Here is a 26201-nt window from a genome sequence, read left to right on the forward strand (position 1 = left end):
GAAAAATTACATTATACTAATGTGATACACTCTTTCCATCTTGAATCAAACAGAAAAGCTGCATTTTTGATGAAATAGAACACTAAGGAAATGTAATTTTATAAAGAGCAAATTGTTCAGTTTTACTTAGGTATGTATTTCCCAGCAGCTCAACATTAAATGGCATCCACCTGTGCTGCAGCATTGCTCCTTTTGGCAGCCCCATGTCCCATCTCTGTCCTCTGGACTGCATGCCCTAACCAGCATGAATCTCTTGGTCACTGATGATGTGGCTTAAGAAGGAGACACTTTCTCACATAAATGGTTGATTATTGCAGTCACCATCTAAAGCCAATAATCTTTTTAATGTAAAATTCCTGAACCACTATGATTTACAGAGCCAGATTGTCAACAATTAAGTTTTGAGCCTAAACTCTGCTGAGGTGTGAAAACTATCTTCTTGTATTCACTTCAGCTCTCATGCTCCTTTTTCCACACATCTAATCAGAATTTCCTCTCCTGACATGCACAATTAAAGCACAAAACTTCTGGTCCTTTCCTGATAAATCACAGAGAATAAATCAATCCCTTCTTCATCAGCCTCACAAGCAGATGATAGGCTTACAGCTAGCATGGTAGTTTTACAAAGAAGAATCCAAGTGTTATAGTAAATTACCAGATCTGGGTGAAGTCTCCAACTCACCAGCCCTGTTGTATTCAGACACAGCCACAAAATGCATAACATCTCCAAGTCTAGTACTGCTATTAAATCTAATACAGTCAATCAGAGACCAGGTAGACTGCTATCCTGTGCAAACAATAAGCCACCCATATTGTGACCAAACTACTTCTCAAGTAATTGGCTACGCACTAGCAAGAGGGTAGGTTCATTTCATAAGAGGAAAAATTGTTTCATTAGTCAACAGGTAACAAGCATTAGGCTAAGGCAGATAATGTTTTCCTTAGCATATTAAAGAGCAGTTTATCCTAGTCCTTCATACACATTCTCCACACTGAAGGCTGTTTGCAGGCTCTTTTGAATCACAGAATTGTTATTGCCGTGTGGATTTTATTGTTGCTTTGCCAAAATTCATTTAGCTTTTCAACAGACTGTAGTTCCAGCAGTTAAGTGTTGCATAGAAGCTTTGTGCCTCAACCCACTAGGAGGCTAATGCACAGTGCCAACTGCTCCTAAGGATCATGGATGGATTCCTGGCATTGCCAGTTGGTTGGGGAATAGAAAACTTAATGAGAAAAACCTCCATATTTCAGTGCATCATAAATGTACCCACACACAGAGGTGGGTTTCAAGAGGATAAACCCAAAGTATGGGGTACATTTGCTGAGACTTCCACATTGTATTTATCAGCCAAATTCAGGCAGCATAGAAACAACTCTACTACAATAGCAACTATACATATATGTAGGTATGTGTGCATACACACATACTCCCTCAACAGATCATACTACTGAAGAGATGAATTCATGGGAGAACAGATAGATCATCTCCTAATAGCAAAAAAAGCACAATGGGAGGCAAGACATGTTTGTTATTTAATCCTATTTCTCAGAATGACTTCTACAACTGCAGTAATTCACTCAACCTCTTGCGGGCTCAGTTTCCATCCTGTTAAAGCAGAGGTATTAGCTTTTACCTCTAGTGAAAGGTGAAGGTCACACTTTGGCATTATGGGAATAGCAATGGGGCTCTTCTTACCTTCACTTGTTCTTACCATTTTCCTACTTTTATTTAAAATGGTGACTTTCTATGAAGTCCTACAGGTGTATGTAACTTAGGGCTTTATTACATAGTATCTCAATGCATGTATCTGAAAGCCTTATGCACTTCAGTTTTCTGATTACATTTCAATCATGGCTTTTATTTAAGAAAAATGTGCACTTCTAATCCTTTAGCTGATGAAAGAATTATGTAAATATTAGAGTATGCTTAGTGCTCAGAGTACACAATACAAAGAAACATCTCTTCCCTTACCCCTAAAATTATGTTTTCCTAAAATGACATGCATTTAAAGGTCACAAGTTTACTTCCAGAGTTTTTTAGTGCCTGTAGAACAACCCTGGACTCTACAGGCTACTCTGCAGCAGAATGCATGAAGGTAACAGACAGACACAATCAAGCTTTATCTTTAATTTGGCTAGCAAGGATGAGAACAACAAGAAATGAATGGTCACAAACTTCAGCACAGGTTAGCAACCTATACCCTCATTTAGGAGAAACATTTAAGTACATCTTGCAGAGGTTTCTAGGACATCTCCTGATTTCCTGTTCTCTACTTGCACATACCACCACCCAGTTCACATTCAGCTATTTTCAGTCTGTCTGATAGAAACTCATACTTAAATTTCTGGGCAGCCTGACTCCTATGTGTATTTTATACTACTTCCTGCATGAAGTGAGACACCATATAGAAACCTCATAATTTGTTGATAAGAAAATTTGGTCATAATTCTTCTCCTTATAAAGATTTCTAATAATAAATAGCATAATTGAAAAAATGCATTATTTGTCTTTAAAAATGGAACAAATATAGAACTTAAAAAATAATTAACAATGAAAAGATATTTTTGGGGTGGAAACTGTGGATGAGAATGTTGATTCCATCTGATGTTTTAAAACAAAATCTAAATTTGATTCAGTTTAAATTGCTGCTTCAGGCTTTTGATCAAACAATATAAGAATCAAACAATATAAAGCAACTTAATTCAAACAACTGATTTCTGAAATTATTATAAATAAAATGTTGCATCAAAATTCTGGAAGAAAATGGACATACTGGAACCAAGAAATATGAAAAATTATTTGTCTTTCTATATATTCAGCAGAGAAAAAAAAAATCTGTTTCAGTGTCTAGCAATTGTTTCTAGGGTTTCTCTGCAACCAAATAAAACTGCTTTCATCCACATTAACACCATTTAACTCATTTTGCATCATCTCTGTTACATGAAAATAAAACTCTGCAACCAGCAGCTCTTGACAGATGAGATTTCAATGCCAAAGCTTTAAACATTAAACTTCACAAGCTGAATTCCTATATCCAAGCTTAAACCTTAAACAGACACAATATCCATCTTGAAAAACAAAAATATTTTTTTAAAAATATGCAGGAAACAGAGAACATCTTTTCATACAGTGTGTAATTAAATGAATGGGCTTCACTACAGCAGGACACTAATGAGTTTAAAAACACAGAAAAACTCCCTCTGAATAGTAACATAGAAAAGTTTTGAAAGGGATATTATTTATTGTATTTCAGGTTTTAAGATAAAACTGATATAAATCAAGAAAGGAACAATTCTGCTAGGATAGATTTTCTACTGTGCATTGTGCTGTCACACATCATCTCCTGTAGCAACTAGTATTGGATTTTTAGGGGACAAACTGTGGGGTGAGTGGCCTGTTGATTTAAGTCAGCCTAATAGTTTGTATTCATCATCATACAACCTTTATATTCCAACTTCTCTGTTAAACAGTTATCTTCAATGCACATGGAAATTATTTCTATACGTTTCAGAAAGTTCTGTGATTTGTATTACATAAAATTAGATAGCTTTGCATTTTTCATGCAGTTTTTACACAAGTTACTGACCTGTTGAATTATTTCTTTATGATTTTGTAAACAATTTGAAAATGATAAATGAGCAGTATGTCAGTTATCCACTTAAGAGGACATAAGTATTTCTTTGTTCAAAGTTAAAGAAACTTTTCCCAGCTTGCTGCAGAATACTGTAATTTAGCTTTGAGCCAGTTATTAAACAAGACAATAATATTATAATGGAAATTGTTTAATATACATCATTAATAGTAAAGTGCCTGCTTTCATTGAAGTAAAAAATGTATGCTATGAGCAGTTTTTAAATGAATATTTGATTCCAAACTTCCCTTGTGCATTTAATGACATGCTAATTTACATTTTAATTACTTCCTAAGAAATCAAAGCATTTGTTGACAGAAGAACATAATGTCAACTTCATGGTGCACTGTTGGTGGATAGTTAATGAACTTAATTAGATAATTAGTGATGCTAATTATCCTTCTATTATGAAGATAAAGATGTTACATAAATGATGCACTTTGAAAAGAAATATCATTATATGTTTGCTTGTTTTAACTCAGTTAACTTGAAAAGCTGGTAAAAGACCATCTGAGTGATTGGTAAGAAAAATATTTAAGTAATAATTGTGATGATGTTTCAGATATTTGTATCTTCTTCATTTTACCTACCATGAACTGCTAAATTGAGCTTGTCCCTCCTTCATCCCAAATTAGCAATCTCTTTTTGTTCAACCTTGCTCTCCTTTTCACTACCTCGCACACCTCCACACCTTAAACAACCACTCTCTGATGCAGTGGCTCTACTATTGTTTGAAAACAAAAGCTGGTCAGCATCAGCCTTGATTTTACCGTCAGTTATTGAAAGATGTTATAACAATGCAGGAAAGATGTAGCTAGTATATGAAGGCATTGGTTCACAATTTAGCTCTGGGTTCAGCTGCTAGTATTACTGCTGACATCTTGGGTGGTAATGGACAAGCCTCTGTAAACTGACATCCATCAACTTGAGAGAAAACTTTTTTCTTACAGAAGTAAAAGCACACTGACACATCATTTTGAGCTACCACTGATTTTATGTCCCAAGGCTGAGTCTTCTGTGCCCTGACAAGAGCCAAGGAACACATTATCAGCCTTCCAGTTCAACATCACACACTTCTGCTTGAAAAGCCTATTTTAAAACTACCCTCTAAAACGCAGACTTCTGCACACAGACATCTCACCCAATAATCTGTGATTATGATCTGTACATATTAATTTTAAAGTAGTCATTTCTCCCTCTTCCCCCAAACCTAATGCAAAACCTGTAAAGATAGCTGCAGAAAGTGTGAAGCAAGATTGTCAGCCAGGAGTGAACAAAGCCCCGGTCTTCTTTCCTGAGGGAATCATATTGGGTGAGTCCTGCCCCAGACAGGACTAATTCTGTATCTGTGATGCAGCTACTATTTGTACTAGGTAAGTCATTCCTAGCACTGTTCAAAAAAAAAAAACACATTAAAAAACTACTGTAAGTGTTGATGTAGAGATTTTCATTTCCATTATGGAATGAATTAGCCTGTAGTTCAAACTCCCTCTGAAGTCAATGGAAATTTTACATTTAAGTACTTCTCAAAATATAATGCATTATCACCACAGGTGAATCCCTAGAGATACTAGCCATATTTATCTTAAGAATGAGTGTTACATGTGAAACAATGTTTAAAATTTTTTTGCTGGCTGTGAAATTTTAAAAGATTGTTGTTCTTGGTGAAAGAAACAATTTTCTGTAGCAACAACACTTTTAGCTGCTGGTTTAAGAGAAGCCTCATGAATAAACACATCAGAAAACTAAAAAAAAAAAAAAAAAAATTTCCTGTAAATCTAAAACTAAAGAAAGTCCAAAAGAATTTGAAGTAATGTGTTTGAAATATGCCCCGGTCTTTCTGAGACTTCAAAAGAAACATCAGCTCCTAGAAGAGAATTGAGTCTTTCTTCCTCTTGGGAATCTAACTATAGAGGCAGGACTTGACAGACAACTTTCAGTGGAGCTTGCCCAAGAGACATTTGCTATTATTTCAACCAAGCGTATCTGTTAGAAAACTATGCAGAATTCAAGTGATTTTTGGTCATATCACTATCTTCTTGCTCAGTGCTAAGACAAGGGCACACAACTCACTTTCCTAGATGAGTTAATGAATTTGTAGTTTCTTTTCAGCAGGTACATCAAGACTGTTTAGCCATCAGTATAATTAAATAAAATATGTATTGTAAAAAATTGAGAGGAATAATTTTCAAAAGGAACTGAAGTAGATTCTATGTCTGACATAAGTGACATAAGTCTCAGCCAAGAGGTCTTTTCTTGGAGCTCCTGACTTCAGAAGGTTATCCACAGAGGCAAAGAAGGCTCTCACTGACACATTGATGCAGTTACCTTTTACAGATTTGCAGTGAGTTTAACAATCTGCCTGTTGCTTACAAAAGCAAGCATGAGAGATAAGCTCTGATTACAGAGACAACCAAAAAAAAATTAGTCACTCCCACTCAAGCCAAACTTAGCATCTGGTATTTCCTTGTTTGTAGAGCTACACTATTAAATGTGGGGTTTTTGCAGTTAGCTCTGCAGTGACCTTGCATAGGACAACAAAGCAGAAACCAAGCTATCCATCAAACTGCTCAAAAATCCTTAGAGTTCAAAAGCTGTATTCTCCCATCACTTAACTAGGAGGAATTCTCTTGCAATGGACAGAGTGACAAAGTCAACACAAAGGAGGTCAGATGCTGGCTCTTTATCTATAGCTGTCTTCACAAGCGTATGTTTGCTGACCAAAATCCTACTGTAAAGTTTCTGGTTTTGCAATTACAAGTTAGGAAGTCTCTGTTAACCTCTCCATTCTGAAGACTGGGTTTAAAAAGATGGGTTTTGATTCATTCTCTTGAGCTGTATGGTCCTCTGGCATAGCAGAATGTAATTAATGAAGCAAAACAGGAGAAGACAGGCATGATCAGGCCTGCTGTAAAATTCAGGAGGCTCTGCATTTCTGGTAAAGAATAACAACTATATCTACAGCCTTGAAACGGTGTCTTACAGCACTTAGAAGTATGCTGCCTGGAACATTGCTCCGGCACTCATCCTCAGGAAAAACCTCAGGACACTGCATGGTAGAAGCTATTGACTGATTTAAAATTTGATGAAATATGATTCTTACAGTTGTCCCTTGCTGCTCTTGCAGCTTGTTAAAGGCAACAAAAACAGTCATTGCTAACCTAAAAATTAAATACATATCATAGATTTCAACAGCAAAACTGAGGGGAAGGGGAACTGGGGGAAGAGAGGACAAAAAGCATGAGATCAAAAGGCTTGTTTTGAAACAGGAAAGTCAATGATTTGGAAACCTTTGGCACTGTATTCAGAGTCTTATAGACTCTCCTGATGGCAAATTTACCCAACTCTGTCACCTGTAAGCATTAAAACATCTGACTTTGTACAGTGATCCTCTTGCTCCTGCATGGCTACTCAGTCTTCCAAGAAAGCATAAAATAGCAATTACCAGAGCAGGTCATCACCATTCTACTAGTAGAAATGTGATCACACTCTCCTTTCTGAATGTTCATACCTTCTAGACAAAGCCCAGAGCAGAGCATGAGATGGCAAAGTGGATTCAGAAACATGGGGGAAACACAGCTGCATCTGATTGCTAATTCTGACATTTGCCACCAAATAGCAGGGAACTGGCTTCACTGATGCTGGAGATCCTAAGTGAAAGTACAGCAGAAACATGCAACCTGATCCTGTGCCAGAGTGAATAGTTGAATTTTGCTGTTTTTTCCAGATTAAGGATTGGATCTCAAGAGCACTCCTGCTATCTTGTAAATGACAACAGGGGAAAAGTTGTTAGTTTTGAGGGGAGTGATTTGTTTCTTGATTTTTATTTTTGTTTTTGTTTTAATCTGTAACAAATGCTCCTACTACTTCAACTTACTTGTTTATAATAAATAAAGGAATCAAATTAATAGTCAATAAAGGAATCAAATTAATAACCCAGTAACCAACCCATTTCATCCTTCTACCAGGCAAAACTTTGAAATCCTGGCTGAATTTCTGCACTTCTCTCAAATTTGATAAGTTTTGCTCAGTTAGGAACAACCATGTTTAAATCTCAGTAAAAGCAAAAATTTTTATTTTACTATGGCTTTTAAAGGCTTTGTCTCTCACTATGTAGTTCATACTGCTATTTTCCTTTTTATCTCAGTGTTTCAACCAGATGCCTATTGCTGTAGGACATAGGTCCACAACTAGCAGCAGTGAAGATAGAGTACAGTATCTGAAGATTTTTCCCAAGTGAATACAGAAGTAACCTGAGACACAGCAAATGACACAAAATCACATTACAGCACTTTTTAAAGTGACTATCAAAGTTAGGTCAAAATGTGTACAAAGGAAAAGAGCTGCTGAGGAGAAAATAAATTTATTTTCTTACTTTTAGATTTAATCTTTCTGAAAAGTGCGTCAAACTCTTTCAAAGATAGGCTGGAAGGAGAAAGGGGGAAAGAGAGAGTAGAGAAGAACATTTGGAACTGTAACTTCACATCTCATTGAGAGGAACAATTTATCAGAGCTGTGGAGCTGTCAGTCCTTGACATGATAAGGAATAACATCAAATGAGTAATGTTTCCTCCAAACCCAGCTCCTTTAATTACAAGCCGCTTCCTTGCAGAAGAGAGACAGAAGATGCAGAAACAACCAATTTCATGCACTTGTGCCTGAATAATGTCTCTGTGCTGCCTTTTCCAGATGGCAACCTTTTCACTGGAGGAACTAATGATGTGGGCATATTTAGGGAAAAACCAATAACGGAGTCTTTAACCTTCAACAGCAAAAAGCATGTTGTACAAAATGTTCCTTGGGATACATTTACAAATATCAATTACATTGCTCACTGAGGTGTAATCAGCTGTAATAATCAAAATTAATTCTAAAAAATAATTAAACAGACCCCAGGGCAAATAGTCAATGCTCTTGTAGTATGACATCACAGCCTACATATGTACCTGGGAAGAACTTGCTCACTCTGTAAGCAGAAAAGTGATTTTAAGGAATGAGAAGGATGTTGTGGCATGATGAGAAAAAACTTGCAGCTCAGTAAGGTACTATCAGACATATTACTTGGGTATCATAACCTTCCTGATCAACATACCTGGAAGTGAACCAGTAATCACTGGAGGTAAAGCTGCAATCTGCTATAGCTTAAGCTAGAGGATTAAGACTCCCTAAACTGATGTTGTAACAGACTCACTGTCTCCTCAGCAGGAGAAAAAAAGACCTTAATGAGTTCAGCACTGCAATAACACAAACTCAGTCCAAAGCTCTGAATATTCTGTCAATGTCCTACTGTCCTACCCTATAGCTGGTTACTCTGGCCCTAACACACTTAAACAAGCAGCATCTAGCTACTGCTTTGTATTTGTATTCTCAACAAATGCCCAGCAAAAACATGGAAATGGCCCTCTCTCTCAGCAGAGGAGCTCACACATAAAAAAGATAGTCCAGCTGCATTGCTGGCAGTAGAAATGCTGCACACCCTCCAGACCCATCACTGGTGTATATAAGCACTCATCTCCTTATCTCTTGAGAGTAAACTAAAATTTGGACCTTGAATACTTCATATTGAGTAGAAAATGAAAGGACAGTACTGTGATAATACCTGATCCTTTCTACTAATTCAGTGTCTGAAGGACACAAATGTTTACATAAACGATGTAAGTCAAAAGCAGCATCAAAGCCATCATCTCCTCACCTTACTCTCATCCAAGCAGAGCCCTGTGAGCATAAACACACATGGGTTGCTTAGGTTTTTCCTTTCAAGTGCAATAACTAGGCCTCATGCAAAAAGTATGCATTAATACATTATATGTTAAGGCTGCCAATCAAAGTTCTTCAGATCAATGACTTAGTGATTATTTCTAGCAGTCTAGAAGAGGAACCTTAATTGCAATAGGTGTCTAGTTTACAATGGAACATGTCAACAAACATACTCAGAAGCCTCCCACATCCAGACAAACTCTCCAGAGCCATATCAGAGGCAGACCAGTGACTGAGCCAGAAAAGACAAAGAGAAGTTACCTCAGATTTGCATGTCATTTCCTTTGTGTTTCGGCCAGGCATCAACCTAATAGCTGAAGAGAGGTTTTCACTCCAGGAATTGTGCTTGCTCTGTGACAGAACTGGCCCTGATTTACTCTGAAGAAGCTTCTTTTCAGATGCTGTAGGCCAGAACAGACAAATAAGCTTGTAAGACTTGAAGCTGAGCATGTGGGAAGATACAGGGTTTGGATCCCCATTACACAAGACACAACAACACGTCAGTGCCTCACTCTAGCTGGATTGTCCTTCTATTTGTAAGAGGAGGACTGAATTAATATGTACTTCTCAAGTCTATTTAAAAGACTCACAGAGGTCTGCCATAGATCAGTTTCATTATACAGACATGAACTTTGAATTGCTGTAGCACTACACACATTGGGATGACCTTCTTCACCCAAATATCCTCCCTATCAAATTCTCCTATGGAATACCATTGTCTAAGGGATTTTCTCTTTCTTGCAGTACAGCACAAGCCCTACAACATTACTAGGTGATTACAGAAGGGCTGGGACATGACACAGAAAGCAATCACGACCCTGGATGAGAGAAACCGAGCATTTGATTTATATAGTAGGTGATGTGCAGAGAAAGGGTGTAGCTAAGGAATCAGCAGCTTTCCATTAAGTGTTACATTTGCTGCAATGTCTTTCCTTACTACAATGAATATTCCATAAAAGAACAGAGACCTATCAAGTGTTGCCAAGCTTTTGTCATAATTTCTTCCCATAAAGGAGTGATCTCCATTATCTTCATGTCCCTTTCTTTGTCATTTCCTTTTACAGAAAGATCCATCTTGTAAGTGTCCTCCAGTGCCTGCCGCCTCTGAGAAATGAGCTGCTTCCAGATGATTTGTATTGTTCTCAGAGTCTCCTGATGGACTAGGAAACAAAAAGAAACTACAAATGAAGAATCATTTTTTGTGTAACAAGTCAAGCAGCAGATAAGGCAAAAACATCTCATTTAGAACACCAGTGCTCCAGAGTAACTGCTGGAGTCAGCGGAGTTGTTCTATTTTGTCTACTGCCTCTATAGGTTCTAAGCCAGACTAGTTAGTTTAATATAGAAAACAGCAGGTCATTTTTTTTTACTATATTTCAACTCCCCCAAAAAATTAAGTAGGAATGACAGATGATCCTAACTGGTTTCTGCCTTGGAAAACAATCTTATTAGAATTTTGATGATCTTATTATCATACATAGAATTCTAAACCATGTAAAAGACATTCCTGTATGCTGCTAAACATCATTGGAGATGGTGGGGGGGAGGTAACCAAGTTGTAAAATTATTTGACACAACAACAGGATGCTGTACAAGGAAATGCTGAGCTGTTTTGATGTATTTGCCTGCAAATCAAACAAATTTGGTTGCATCCTATCCAAGCCAATATATATTAAAAAAAGAAAAAAAAGAGAGCATCACTGCTCTAAGGTTTAGCTGACGGCCCCCATACTGAATCCAGACCAAATTTTTTCCAGTGTTTCTCTTAAAAGAGCAAAATGTTTCTTCCTGTGTACAACAGACAGCCACAAGTTATGTATAAGGCCTCAAAAAGAGAGGGCTAAAATATATGTATCTGGGCACTGATACTGGCCACAAAATGGGGAAGAGATCTCCAAACTGATATCCATTACTCCTGAGGATGTGAATTTTGAATAAAAAGGTATGATGCAAACACAATTAATTTTTAGCACAACTTTCCTTTCACTATGCTGTGCCTATATACTGAAGAGGCAATTAAGTAGCACTTGCAAAAGCTGCTCTGCTAACAACTCAGGCCAGGCACTTTCCTGCTCTGTAAACCAGATGCAACACGTGCCACAAATTACCGTCATCTGGAGTAGGCAAGCTGCCCTTTTCCTCTTCAGTGGGTGCAAGGAAAATCTGGTGATATGAAGCCAGCTTTGGTTTTGCATCCACCCCAAAACCTTCTGGATAGCTGTGACAAACAAAAAAAAAAAACAAACCAAACCAAAACCAAAACAAAACAGAATTAAAAAAAAAGCACAGAAAAAACAAACAAACACAAAACAAAACAAAACAAAAAAAAAAAAAAAACAAAAACAAACAATCAATCAAACAAAAATCACAAAGCGAGTGCATGTGAAGAAACCAGACTTAGTAAAAACTGATTCTAAGGATAGTGAAAAGCTGAAAATATTTCTACACACTCTTACTTGATTCATTTAGTAGATCAATATTCCCAGGCTCAAGGGCTTACACCAATCACGTGATAACTGCAGGATTTACAGGAAGTGGGGACTAAACCAATGCCAGTCTGGTTTTCAAAGTCAAGGAGCAGTCATCAGGATGCTATGGATCACTCTACCTTACGTGCCTTATCCCTGCATTTCTTAGTGCACTTGTATCTACCATTCATTTCAATTAGCTGGAACACAGGACTGTACTTATGTAGCCAGATCACATCCAGCTTTCTTGTACTTTCCATGAGCATCCTGTATGCCATCTCTTTGCTCTGAATTTCTTCACTAGAGGTCCCTCTCATTATGTAAGAAACGCTACCTTGCTGTACCCTACACCTGAACTGCTTACTTAGTCTAAGTTCTTTGTGGCAATGATTGTTCATTCAATTTACAAAGCACTCAGCACAAAAAAGCTGCAAACTTTTGCACCATGATATTTGTATCATATAGAGGTGATTATAACTGAGATCATCACCATGGCCTAAAAGAGTTAGTGCTGCTTTGGCGGTGGGGTATGTGTCAGATAATTTACCAGTCAGTGGGTAAAAGACACCAGGAATTTCAGCACAGCAGTAATACAATAAATGCAACAGGCCTAGTTAAGGCATCCAGACAACCCACACTTGGTCACAGAAGTGCTGTCAATATTATATATAGTCACTAGTGACATACTATGCTCTTTCAATTGTAAACAGGCTCTACTACATGGGAGAGTCACATCTCTTGGGTATGCAAAGCTGCCATTTTTTTTTTTTCTGATTTTCTTTTAAATACCACAATTTTGATTTCCTGGATTTGCTATGTTTAGCTTTTGGATAACACCAACACTTCTGTAATTTTTATTTTTTTAAAAATGTTTCTCTTGCTACATACAAGCAATCCTTACCACACATCAAGAGTTTTGGCCTGGAAATTATTATCTGACTAGAACAATCAAGAAAAGACCTCAGGAAGTGCAGCTCACTTGTAACATGATACTGTATTAATGGATTCAATTCAGACCATCTAAGCAGCACAGAAGGTTTGGACTAAAACAACAAACATCATTATAGTGAATAAAGCACCAGCCAATATTTGCTTCTTTTCACAAAATAGACTTTCCAAAATAACTCTCCAGCTTACATTAGCAAGAGTATCTCTGATACATCACTTGTAAGAATAGCAAACAGAGTGGGTATGGCTGTTCTAGCCCTAACCAAATCAATGGCAAAACTCCCAACTTTAGTACAACCAGGACTTTGCATCTCAGATCCAAGTAACAATAACCATAACAGAAAGATTCACAAGATTCATGCACAGCTTTATGTATGTTTTGAATGTACCCACACAAGAATAGCTGCTGCATCAGAAAAACCATCTCCCTAAATTAGCCCATGCAGATATTTCAGAGAATGGCCACCTGCATGCTTGTGGAGTGATTCTAGCCCACATCCCAGGAAGATTTCCAGATTCTCATTTTAATGACAGGCTTGTGAGCCAACTCCACTGAAATCAGTTCAAGCTTGTTAACTGCAGTTACTACTCCAGAGTAAGCTGCTGGAAATGCTGGATGAGTAAAACAGATACAACACAGATGTTTTGGTTAATAAAGAGTAGCAATTAAGCCTTTGTGCAAATTTAAGGGTTCTGCTTAGACAAACATGCAAACTTCTCTGGGTGTCTCTGAAATGAAATGCCCTTTTCAAAATGAAAAAAAATGAATTGTTATGTTGTTACTATCCACTGTGCCTTCCTTATTGCACTCACAAACACACATACTAGCCTGACTCTGAGGAAGAGAAGTGGTAGGAAATTTTTTGGTTGCTAGTATTTCAAGGAAAAATAGACTTCTGGTTGAAGAGCAGTTTATCACTTCCACTTTCTTGCTGAAAGACAATACATTGCCTCCAGAGTATGGAGCACATTAGTAATCTTCCTCTCCTCCAAATTAAGTGATAAAAAATATATCAAAACATTTCTGGTTTTGTTTATAATTTTTTAAGCGTGTGAGGAAAACAACCATCTTTCCCTAAGTGTCTTTACTCTGCCACTTCAACAGACACCAAATCAGAGCCAAATGTTTGCTCTATTTAAAGCAGAATGGTGCTTTAAATGCCCAGAGTTGGTAAAATGCTTGCTAGGTTACAGGACATATATCCAAAGTCCTTAGTCTAGTTGCATTCAGCTCAAGTATCAGCTTCTAGTGATACCCCAAAATGGATATTGCCTAAGTCTTCTGAAATTTCCCCCTCTGCACTCAATCCCATAGTTAACAGCAAAGAGATGTAAACAAACTTTATACTAAGATAAACATTCATACCTTCCCAAATTCAGTTGGCAAAGGCAGTACATTAGGCAGATGACAAAATTATTATTTGAGTTGTAAGTTGCAAAAATAATGTCCCACTGCTCCTGCAGGACATTAAGAGTGTTGAGGAGATTAAATTGTTCAGGCAGCGATTGTTGGGGTCTGGATAGGCAGTACAGGATGGCTCTGTTCAGAGAGCTGTACAGGGCACTGAGGAGAACTTCCTTTTGAGAAATGGAGCTTTCTAAGACCTGTGAAAACACAAAAGAGCAGAGTGTTGACTTGCTCAAAGAACTCTCTCTCCGAGGATCCACTCCTCTCATTTAATTTAAGCTGTTGCATACTTATTTCAGTAAGATTCCCCCAAACTATCTGTTAGATACAAATTCTTTTTTTTTTTTTTTGTATTTCTGCTGAAGTCCCCAGAGATGTGGAAGAGATTAATTTATTCCTGTTCAGCACCACGTACATAGCCAACAGATAGTGGCACAAAAGACCTAACTATCCGTTCTTTACACTGAACTGTCTATCTCGGGTTGTCATTTAGAGCCATTATATGCTCATGCAAGAATTCAGGAATAGTCACAATCACCAGATGAATTCCAGCCATCTTCTTGAGAATTGCAGCGTCATTGCTGCAGTGTGAAACAGCACATTACAGCATGTTGATAACAGTTGGGAAAAAAATTCACAACTCACCCTCATAATCTGTTTGGCAGTGAAAATCAGGATTTGCTTGGGATCGGCAACAAATATCCTGCTGTTCAGCTTCTCGACCAGCTTCTGAGCAAGATAAGCAATATTCATCATGGATACAGGTGCAGTTGATTCTGAAGTGCCATGAGGATCACTGATCCCTGGAGAGGATACAAGAGGGTTAACTATTTAAAAACAAGCTGAAATGCAAAAAAAAATTTTGTGAGATGTGAGGTTATTACAGCTGAGAAAGAACAGTCTCGTGCTAGTATGTCTCAGAGTTGGGACACGTCTAAGAAAACTCTAGATCTAGAAGAAATACTTTAGATGAAATGATGCCTCCATCATAAGGACAGAACCAATCTCACTAAAACACTGTCATGAAGGACTGGTCCAACTCAAGACTCAGAAAGGAAAGCATCAACAACTAAGTTATCAGGGTTGTTTCCAATGCGGTTACTAATGTGCTCCGCATTGTAGAGGCAATGTATTGTCTTTCAGCAAGAAAGTGGAAGCGATAAACTGCTCTTCAACCAGAAGGCTATTTTTCCTTGAAATACTAGCAACCAAAAAATTTCCTACCACTTCTCTTGCTCAGAGTCAGGCTAGTATGTGTGTTTGTGAGTGCAATAAGGAAGGCACAGTGGATGGTAACAACATAACAATTCTTTTATTTTTTTTCATTTTGAAAAGGGCGTTTCATTTCAGAGACACCCAGACAAGCTTGCATGTTTATCTAAGTAGAAGCACTCAACAATAAACCTAGGTTTCTTTCTATGTATTCCCTTTTTTAATGTTCAGAATCTGTGCCCAAGAAGAGAGAAAAAAGTGAAGAGGCTCTCCAGAAAAATGGTGAAACTGCAGTAATTTTTGCAAACTGGCCTACAGCAGGAGTGGATTGACAGTCCAGCCTGCTGAGCTGGACTATCCGTCTAGCTACCGTTTCCAAACCTTTCTAGAAATTACCTTTCTAGCAAATACCATTTAGTTAATCATGTGATTCTCACCACTCACCTCTTGGTCTTGTTTTCCCCTCGCCTTGGCTGGTAACATGGAAGACATCCATAGCAGACAGCAAAACTTTTGTCTGAAAATGTTTCTTCTGCTCACTGCTGGCATCCTCTGGAGAAGCCTATATAGTGACAGTATACATATTAATACAGCAGGAAAACAGCCAGGAAATCAGACTCAAATTCACTTTCAGCCTTTATTCAAAGGCCTTTGATTTCATTGGATCTTTGGCAGATAAGGCCTGTCAAAGATTCAGATTCAATAAAAGTTTTGCTCAAGGAAATGAGTAGAAATTCCAAGAGACACTCAGTACTATCAGAGATAATTCAAAATGCCCAACATTTCCCTTAAACACTTAGACATAGTGTTAGGAAGAGGAGGGGGAAAACAGCACAAAAAGAGCAAGGACAACTATTCCACCTTGCTCGCACACTTTAGTCCTTGCTGTGGGCATACAAAACAGCTGCGTCAAGCTGAGAAGTTATCTGTGACAGCTAATCCACAGTAACACATAAATGCAGAGATGTGGTGTACTCCTCCATGCAAAGGCAACGTGGCAACTCTCATACAGAGTTCATCAGGAGTGCATGTGTGGACAGTTACTGTGCAGCAGATGAGATGGCAGAACCTCATACCTATCTGGGAAAACAGAAAATCTTACATAGGTCTACACTCTCTAGCTGATAGCTGGCACAGTTGCCCTCTGCACACTGAACACAAACAAGGTTTTGCACAGGGCCAGAACCTAGTTTCACAGCTGGTTCAGAAGAGAACTTGCCCTTAGGAAATTTCAGCTCCATTTAGCAGACTCAGGATTCAGATAGTCTGAAATAGGATGGCTCTTCTAACTGTACCAAACCTTGAGCTGTTATTGTATAAACCCTTAGAGAACTGCTGCTCTGCAAGATTATTTTACTCATGACAGTTGCAGTCAAGTTTATGTTCATTACTATTTGTATTACTAAGTTAAGTCTGCATCAGAAATCACATCTGGGACACCTGGACTACTGACAATTTGGAGCTGAAACCTAAATTTTCCATTTTCCCTTTCTTCAGCCCACTCTGACTCTTTCTAGTGCTTTAAGTGGTTGAAATCCATAATCCAGACTAAGATGCTACAGTTTGTATTAATCTGTGCTAAAAGTGGTGACAGTTGGTTTTGTTTTATTTGAGCAATGAAAATAAATTGTTGTCTCAAAAATCAGTACATAGCAACAGTCCATATGAAATCTTCTGTTCTTAACAAATTCAAGGTCTGCTCTAAAGACAAGCAGGTATTACTAAGGTAAAGGGAAATGTTTTCATCCTGTACTTCAATATTAATTGTTGCCCCAAAAATGCCTTTGTTGTTGTCTAGGGACAGCATTTTCCTAGTTTACATGAATGCAGACCAGGCAGAAAAGGCCTTTCTTCTTTGTTAAAAAGGTGGGAATTCTGCTCCACTAAGTAGGCTGTCCAGATATGCCAGGATGTAGAGCATGCTCTCTAAGAGCTGTGATCCCAGCCTTATCCTAGACTGTTGAAAATGCTGACTGAATACACCTCTTTATCACTGTTAGCACTTTTTTCGGGAGGCCACTAGCAGGATACCTCCTGTCCTTCCACCCCCGGTACAAGGTAGAGCAGCAAAGCCTGATGACTACAAGAGAGACCTCAAGAAGCAGGTCAAGGGGATGTCCTTGTTTGTTTGCTGGGATCTTTAGAAGACTGTCCATCAAGATGACTCGCACAAAATCCCACACTTGTTTCTTGGCAGGGTGTGGTAGGAGTGGGAGAGAGGAGGGATCAACACAGCCTTTCCCTTCAGCAATCGCTGGACCATCAGGAGCCAAAAGGCCTTCAGAGCTTCCCTGTGGAAGCAGACAACAACACATTTTAACTCATAGTCTTTAAATTGATTTTTCCTCCTAGCAACCCATCTCTGATCTGAAGGGCTTGTGCTGGCTCAAATGCACATACCTTGGGCGGTCCAGAATGGAAAGCAACCATAGCCAAAGTTTTCAAGAAGTCAGGACAATGCCACACGGGGTCCTGAGTATAGATGTGATAGATCAAGCACAGAAACTGGATAACATTCCCTGGATATGCAATCTCCCAGGAGGCTTCTGCATCTACAACAGGCTGAACACAGACAAATGTGCATCTGGTCAAGGCAGCATTCCTCTCACTCATACAAACTCATCTTTTCTCCTCTCTAGGTATTCCTAAGCAACTAAGGAAACATGACACATCTATAGGAAGCCAGGCAAGGCACAAGCAGCCAACTCCCAGTGTATGGACTGAAGATAGACCCAATCAGAAAGGTGGCATATCCTCATCATCAAAAGTTAACAAAATGGATAATGCTGTATTCGGAAGTTCTTAAACATGAGCCCATCACATCATCTGCTATGTGACATAACCAGGCCAATAGCTGTGCTGGCATTTTGAAGTCCCTGATCACTATTATGCTCAGTATTACCCTGTGAGGACAGAGGAAGGCTAGGAGTTACAGGTAAAGACTGTCACTGACATCTGACACTCCCAGGAAGTTTATTCTGCCATTTACACTGCACTGTCCTTGCAACTAAACACTCACCTTGTCCACAGTGGCTCTAACCATTTCCAGCAGTAAAGTAGCTGCCTCTGCACACAACCCAATTTTGAGGACATTCTCTGTAAGGTGGTGCTGCAAGATCCACTGCAGCATAGACTCAAGATCTTTCTACAACAAGAGGAGAGATATTTCAAGAAGAGATGGGAATTCTGTATGATATATCAAGAACAATGCCTGCTCTCTCCACTTCAGAAAAAACCCAAAACATCTTCACCTTCAGCAGCTCCTCCCTCTCCTATTAAATGTGTTCCCCAGGATAGCACTAATGGATTGTCCTCTTCTGAAATATATCTTTATCACTGCCAGGGCAAAAATGCCTTATGGCTTCTCAGGACACTAGGGGAAAGTACCTAAAATCCACTAATTCTGAGATTTTAATGAGTCTTTACAATGTAAAGGCAAGGAAGCTGATCTGAATTACCTTCTAAAGTACAGTAGTTAAATAGCATTTAACATCTGCATGAACACGTTTGTTTCAAACACAAATTTCCTTAAATAAAAGTTAACTTAATTTTAAAAATATGAATGACTAATTTTAACTATCACAAAACCCAAATAGGGCTAACTTGCCTGAGAATCCTCTCACAGAAAAGACCACAAAATATCAAAGTAGTAAAGCAATAGCAGCTTCATGCTCATCCACTATTTTTGTCATACCTTGGCTGCTTCAGGTGGTTCAGATTGTGGAGTTGCCAGAAGGAGCTCTGCCAGAAGCAAGTAGATCTCAGGGATGTGAATATGATCTGTCAGACATCTTTGCAACACAGAAAACCCAAAAATCAAGAAGGAGCCATTGTCAGGCACTGGAGGATGAGTTTTTAAATTATCTTGAAAGAAAAAAGAAAAAAAGGGGAAAATGTTCTGAGGAAGTGTCTAAAAATTAATGCCATGTCAGAGGAAAGATTACCTACCCAACTTTATCCTAATTTGTCTGTGTCTCAGACCCCTCAGTTACTCTATTAGTCTGCATTGTCAACAGTTTACAAAACTTCCTCAGACTAACAGATAATTTTTCCTACTGTCACTTTTGTTACAGGAGATTGCCCCTGAATTCTTCTTCTTCCGTTCTCTTACCTTTCCCAGAACCACAGGTCTAGCTATCAAAAAGCAAGCTGAACAAATCTTACAGAAACAGAAAGTTTCAGGGCACAAGCTGACATCTGATCACTTCACAGGATTGTTAACTAGCCTGATTTTATGCAAGACAAAAAGGCCCATCTCCCTGAAACTGCTAATCAGAAATGCCAGCTACCATGCAAGGGTGAAGCAATGCTTTCCACACTTCAGCACTGAAAAGCTGAAGTACTAGGACAAGCTTGCCCTAGAAAGTAATATCAATTCTTGGTCTACTGAAATCAGTGGGAATTCTCCTGTCACCTACTTTGGTGATCTCCTATCACTGTGGGAGCATTAAACCAACACATACCCATTAGAATACTCAACCCTGCAGAGCTGTTTTCCAGCCAGCTCCCAGCCACTATTCCCTCCCTGAATTTGTTCAGCAGCAAACGATTATGGAGGAAACACAGAAGTAGCTTGATTCCTAGCACAACTGTGCTAGAGTGCAGGTAGCTCTGTGTGAACAGCAGAAACCAGTCTGGCCCCAACACCAAAAATGTCTCTTCTTGTTTCCTAGGAGAAACAGGGAAATGAAAACACATTAAAGGAGACATGGTGGAAGACAGAAAGGAGAATTTTAAATAAAATTATCTCTAAGCAGTTTAGAAGATTAAGTTTCTCTAGAAAAAGATCTGATTAAAGGCATACTGCAACACAGAATTACAAGGATTTAGGAACAGACTCATGCACACAGTTCAAGCCACTTAATTGCCACTAAACCTGACTTTATATTACTATCTGACAAAAAAACTTGTTAACATGAAGCTCAATCTGAGAGTGTGTATCAACAAGTGGGGTGATCTATATCACAGACTAGATCATTCAACCTATGAAAATCAAAATTCCAGTTTAAATTTTTAAGTCCAAGATAGGTTAACTAATGAAAATGCACAGTTACAGCACCCAGCACTATGAATTCTACCTTTCAGAGTAGAACTATAATAACTGCATGTTCATGGTTATGATAGAGGGGTACAAGTAAATTCCACATTAGATTGAACTGATTTTCAAAGACAGCTGGGATTTCTTCAACCCTTGCAATGCAGAAAAAACAGTAATATCCAAGTTCTTCCTTTGACACATTTTCTGAAAATATTAAACCTTTTTCAAAATGGGTATCAGATGTGTGATGTGATCACACTGTGGTCACACTGATTCACACATCTGTGTGAATACCAGATAAATCACTGACAAAAAAAAATAACTCTGAATCCAGTCTGCTCTTATTTACTATTTTGTTGAGACTCAAATATTTAGTCAAATATCAGTGTGTTTAGTCCTGGTCAACCACCAGCAAAGAGGTAATCTAGAAGACAGAGACACTTACCTATGCCTTCCCTAAATTGTTTCTACTTACTCAGAGGACAGATGAAGTTTGTCTGAGTGCATTACATCTAACAGCATCTTCAGTAACTGGTTTCGAAGCCAGATTGTCTTTCCAGATGTTTGGCTTAAGGCTACAAATATCAGAAAGTAATAAAGAGTAATGAAGAGACAAAACACATGTTCCATTGCTTTGATGAACAACCTTGTTTGCAGCAGATTAGCCCAGTGGAAGTACTTGTATCAGTGTTTTGTAGAGTGAAAATACACAGGCATCATATTTTACCCATAACAATTCCTGCTAACATCAGAAATGACCGGTGCTTACATTGTTAAAACCCTCTCTTGAGTTACTTAAAACTCATCCAGACTACGTGTTGAATAATAATCCACAGGAAGCAATCTCAGGTTAACTAGAGAGGAAAATGTAAACAGGCAATCTAACTTGTATTGCCTAGCTGTGATGTCTGTATATATAAACTACAGTTATCAGTATCTGCTTAATATAAGATATTGTTTAGAGGTGCAACAACCAATATAGTCTCAACAGAGCCAGCTGACTGAAAGTTCCCACACACAAAATTGACATAAATACACAGATACTTTAAAAGGTACAGAGCTCCACATTATTATTTGCTACAACTCTAAGTGTAGCAAAGTGTTCACAGAAAATCCAGGATGCCAAGTGAAATTTTAATCCTCATAACATCCCAGTATGTTAGTTTTGGGGCAATTTCAATTTAATGGCCCTCATCTCTGTGTATATCGGGGAAATCCAACATTGTGTAGGCTCTGGACAATGCAGCCAAAGTACTGGTGGCTTATCAGCAGAGAGAGGACAAAAGGGGAACTCCCTTAGCAGGAGGACGATCTTGTGGTAAGTCAGGCCTTCCTGGATATATGCACTATGACTGTCACTTCACTATTCTTCATATCAGTTCTTTGTAGCTATATAAGTTTTCCCAAAATTTCAGGTCACCTCAGTGCAGCCTGTCCCTTTACGGATGAAGTAATTTGAATTGTGTCTCTTCCTGTCACTGGAGGCAGAAGGACTGTGTTGCATTTAGAGTTCACCATGCCCCGGGGAAGAAGGGAAGTACTTTATCTATCTGTCAGAACACATACACCAAAAGTAGCTCCTCACCTTCACTAGGCATCTCAGCCACACCGTCCAGGCAAATCTGATTTTCATCAACAGAAGAAGGTTTCAAAGTGTAAACAAGGAACAATCCAATCCTTGCAGAGAAAGAGGAAAGCAGTTTTGGTCAGGAGACAGACATTCATTTAATGACTTTGAGATTACATGCAAATCTTGATACTCATTAACAATGACTGTTAACAGCAACTTCTGGAAATTCTAAGTCGCTGCAGAAATAGGACTGAAATAGGAATGCAAAAGTTCATAACCTAGGGAGCAAATAAAAAGGACATCTATCTACAAATGCAAGTAATATCTATTCTACTATAGAAACATTTTTCTTTTTATCTCTTGATTTTAAAGGTCTTTCATCATGAGGAAAACAATACTGAGTTAAGCACTCTGTTTATACAAAAGATTCTGAACTGCCTGTGGCTTTCGGATATCACTGTTACCACCATTTGGTTTCCAAGCACATAGCAGAGAAACCTCAGCAGGTACTCAGGGAGGAGGACTGGCAATCTCTTTTCACCTGTAGTTTGCTTTAACATATTAGCTGATTCTAAGGATAGATTAATGTGACATACACCCTTCGTGAAAGTGCATAACCTCCTCCTGCCCACAAGAAGGGCATTTCTTAAAGGAGAGAACACCATTTGTTCTGCAGGAACGGTCCACACAGTAGTTTCCATTAGATGCGTCAAAAGTCAGGACCAGCAGAAAGCCCAGCACCTTTCAGTGCTGCAGAGAGAGCCTGCTATAGACTCTGCTGTCCTGGAGCTGGTAGGATAGGGACTGTCTTTATCCACTTGCTCAGCACTATGGAATAACAAATCATGATATTTTAAGAAAAATGTTTATTCATACTCCTTCCCACATGGCAAATTTGATATACTAAATACACTACTCACACTTGTATGAAAAAAGAATAGGCTAAGTCATGCAACCCCAGGGTAGGAACATACATACAGACAATTATACAAAACAGCTGACAAGCAGCAAGTTCACATATTGGCTTACTTCACAGTAACAACTTGAGGTGCTTGTACTCTTCAACAGAGCTAAAACTGCAGAGACCACAGGTTTGATATGCAACTCTGTTTCTATGTTTTATTTGGACAAAGCACTTTAAAAACAGAGCTGTCATCTGTGCAGTACATTTCCCTGGCATTAGGTGGCTATAGACAGCACTGTGTGGACCTTCCTCAGTTCATAGGCTGCAGATTGATGCAGTGAGGCTGGGAATATAAAATGGAACAGTGCTTACATTCTGTGGAAAGCAAATGAGGATTTAAATTATTTGCTTCATGAAATCCTGACTAACATATCTTAACTGATTGAAATTCAAGAACAAAAAGGATAGTTACTGGGATATAAACCAAACCAACAGGATTCGGTATGTAGTTGACTGGGACCAAATTGCAGTACTATAGAGATTGCTACACTTCAGGGGCAGGCTTTAATGAAACCAAATATTAAGTACAGACTTTTAGTAGTCCCAGTCATACCAGCAGAATTGTTTGTGCCATCATTGTAAGGGTCATCACCCAACCCAGCTTCACGCAAATACAAGGTTGGGCTGAACTCTGTTTTGAAGGCATGAAAGAGTTTTACATCAGTGGGGATCCTGCAGTTGCCAAAGATATGGGTGCTCCTACCAAAGATGAGGTGAGGGAAGTTACAGAGCTCTCTCCAACATTGGCAGGAGTATAGCTGATCTGCAAACTGAGAAAAAGTTATAGACCTGAAGGTTACCTGAGAACATCCCTTGTGTTAAAGTACCCTTGCAACAGATGGGAGAGAATAGTACAGGCCACAGTGATCCTGGAGTTACTGATTTCGGGATCATTGAAGAGGAAGATGAGCTTGGGCACCATTTGAACCTGGTAGGCAACTGCAGCATTCTGACATCCGTCTCTGTAAAAAAAGGCACAGGGACTATTAAAAGCTTTTACTGGAAAGCACTAAATTTGCTGGGTTTTGCCTAAAAGGATTCTCAGGTTGCGCTGTTACTTTTGCACCTTTGGTTTCTAATGTTGCTTTGGCAACATTTCAAAAACTGCCAGACAAATTGAATATGTGTCAGAGATGGAGATCTGAAGAATTCTTTGCATGTTCTCTACCCTTCCCATCAGCCCTCTCCCCTGGAAACTGCTGCATTTCAATGAGTTCAAAGAAAACATTATTGAGTTTTCAAGCAGTGAGTTGGTGATAATAAATGCTATTCCTGTAAAACTCAGCAAGGGATACCAGACAGCTCTGCATAGAGCTTTCTGGTACCAAAAAGAAGGAATACCTACTATATCTAAAAGAAGGAATATCTATCATCCTGGTCTACTCAGCCCCTCTGTCATACTACGTCTCTTCACATACATTTAAACCTAGTGCAGTTGATTAAGAAAATATGCTGTTATAAAAAAGTCTTCCTGCGTTGTGTTTTGGTTTTAAACATAACTTCAGTTATATTTTTTTTTTTGTTGTTATTTCATACACAATTCAAACATTCCGATTTCCCTTCCCCAGCAGACATTTAAACTTTCATTGTACAAGAGTGGTTCTATGTGAAAAAGGTCACGAGATAGCTTTTCCCATCCTGGATCAACAGTCATCTCAGGGCCTGATCAAATCACTAATGCCAGCCTTGACAGAGCAATATAGGAATGATTCACTCCCAGAGTCTGCTGATGTCAACTAGGACTGGACCCTTCATATCAACTTCACAGTTCCAGCTTCAGGTTACATATGAGCTTGTCTCACATGTTTCTGATTTGTATACTAGTTTATATACCTGGAGGACTGCAAGATCTCCACAAGATGTGAAAAAAGAGCAAGGTCAAGATTTTCTGGTGCTTTCATCCAAAGCTGAAAGACAGAGGAAAGCAGAGGTTTTATTGCTCTGCTGAGCTGAGAGGACAAGTAACCCGTGGCAGAGAAACAGTTACAAGTAGTTCAGGGAGGATAACATCATAAACCCTCAGTCATTTCTGCAATGACAACCTGCAGGCACTGGGAAATTCCTGCCAGTGTGAGGAGTTGCTGCTACTGAACCAGCCCTGAGGAGCAGGCCCCCAGGGTCTGCAGGAACACTCCAGAAGGCACAGTGGGAAGGCACAGTGGGAAGCCATGGTGACAGAGGACTTGCCATTCCAGGAGCTACCACCACCCCAGGTGAGCCACAGTATGGAAAATCACCACACACCATCCTAACCCAAATATTGGATCCAGGAGGTGCTATGAACAAACCAAACTTCATAAAGCCATCTTTAATACAGGCAAATTAATAAATTAACATCAACAGTTTTACCTCAAAGTTGCAGAGAATATACTGGAATGCATTATAATTCTTGATGACTGAAGACTCAAAGCCAAGCTCAGCTGTGCCCACTAGGGAGAACATTAACTGCAAAATCCTGTTGTTTAAGAGATGTGTCTTCCTCTTCAATAGATAGGTCAGCAACTGAAAAAAAAAATACTTAATAAGTATCTGTTGAATATAATTTTTTATTTAGAAACTAACATGTAACACTATTTTTTAATTCAAGATAAATGCGGTTTACTTGGCTGTAGTAGTCATGACTGCAAACATCTTGCATAAGCATCATGAAGAGAGTGAAGATTTCAGTCCGAGCATAAAATTTTGTGCAGTAAGTGAAAGGGCAAGTTTTTGAAGGAGTTTGACAACTCTGTGGCATTGAACAGGAGCAAAATACATGCCATATCATGTTGAATGGAACTTACGAAAAGCAACATACAAATATAATTGTAAATAACCACAGTAGGTTTTCTATACTATTCTTCATGGATGTGTAGTCTTAGTTGCTTGCAAATGGTATTAGTTTTTAAAAAAATAATTAATGTTGACCTCTTCAAATGAAAGACATTTCTGTGAAACATTGCCCGTTTCTCAAATGAGTCTATCTTTGATTATTCAATTAATTCCTAATACAGTGAGAAAAATGTTCAGAAAGCCACTACAATTTGCATACATTGGGAGGAGTAGACATTCATTTGAAAATACATATCAAAACATGTTTTTATTAGTTGGCTGTTAAAAAGAAAAAAAGTTTCAGACAGCCAAACAAAGAGCAAAACCACTCCACTGCAACATGATGATCAGTCATGTGGAGAGAACATTATTTAGTATGAAGTCAAAAGGAAC

At 38.6% G+C, this 26201-nt stretch overlaps 1 protein-coding gene across 2 annotated transcripts in view; it reads right to left on the minus strand.

Annotated features, from left to right (window-relative positions):
* The window catches only part of WDFY4 (WDFY family member 4), a 144955-nt gene that overhangs the window by 71559 nt on the left and 47195 nt on the right, over positions 1 to 26201 (minus strand). For both annotated transcript variants that reach the window (XM_033001780.2, XM_033001778.2), the window contains exons 24-39: positions 25347 to 25499; positions 24831 to 24904; positions 23798 to 23959; positions 22049 to 22140; positions 20939 to 21038; positions 19889 to 20094; positions 19120 to 19289; positions 18445 to 18570; positions 17826 to 17987; positions 17519 to 17716; positions 15870 to 15987; positions 14859 to 15016; positions 14172 to 14410; positions 11498 to 11607; positions 10358 to 10549; positions 9651 to 9790 (exon numbers count right to left, since the gene is read on the minus strand). In XM_033001780.2, coding sequence (XP_032857671.2) covers positions 9651 to 9790; positions 10358 to 10549; positions 11498 to 11607; positions 14172 to 14410; positions 14859 to 15016; positions 15870 to 15987; positions 17519 to 17716; positions 17826 to 17987; positions 18445 to 18570; positions 19120 to 19289; positions 19889 to 20094; positions 20939 to 21038; positions 22049 to 22140; positions 23798 to 23959; positions 24831 to 24904; positions 25347 to 25499 — 2400 coding nt within the window. The remainder of the gene's footprint in view (positions 1 to 9650; positions 9791 to 10357; positions 10550 to 11497; positions 11608 to 14171; positions 14411 to 14858; positions 15017 to 15869; positions 15988 to 17518; positions 17717 to 17825; positions 17988 to 18444; positions 18571 to 19119; positions 19290 to 19888; positions 20095 to 20938; positions 21039 to 22048; positions 22141 to 23797; positions 23960 to 24830; positions 24905 to 25346; positions 25500 to 26201) is intronic.

The sequence above is a fragment of the Tyto alba genome, unplaced genomic scaffold (genome assembly GCF_018691265.1).
Source record: "Tyto alba isolate M040663 unplaced genomic scaffold, T.alba_DEE_v4.0 Super-Scaffold_1, whole genome shotgun sequence".
In the NCBI taxonomy this organism is placed as follows: Eukaryota; Metazoa; Chordata; class Aves; order Strigiformes; family Tytonidae; genus Tyto; species Tyto alba.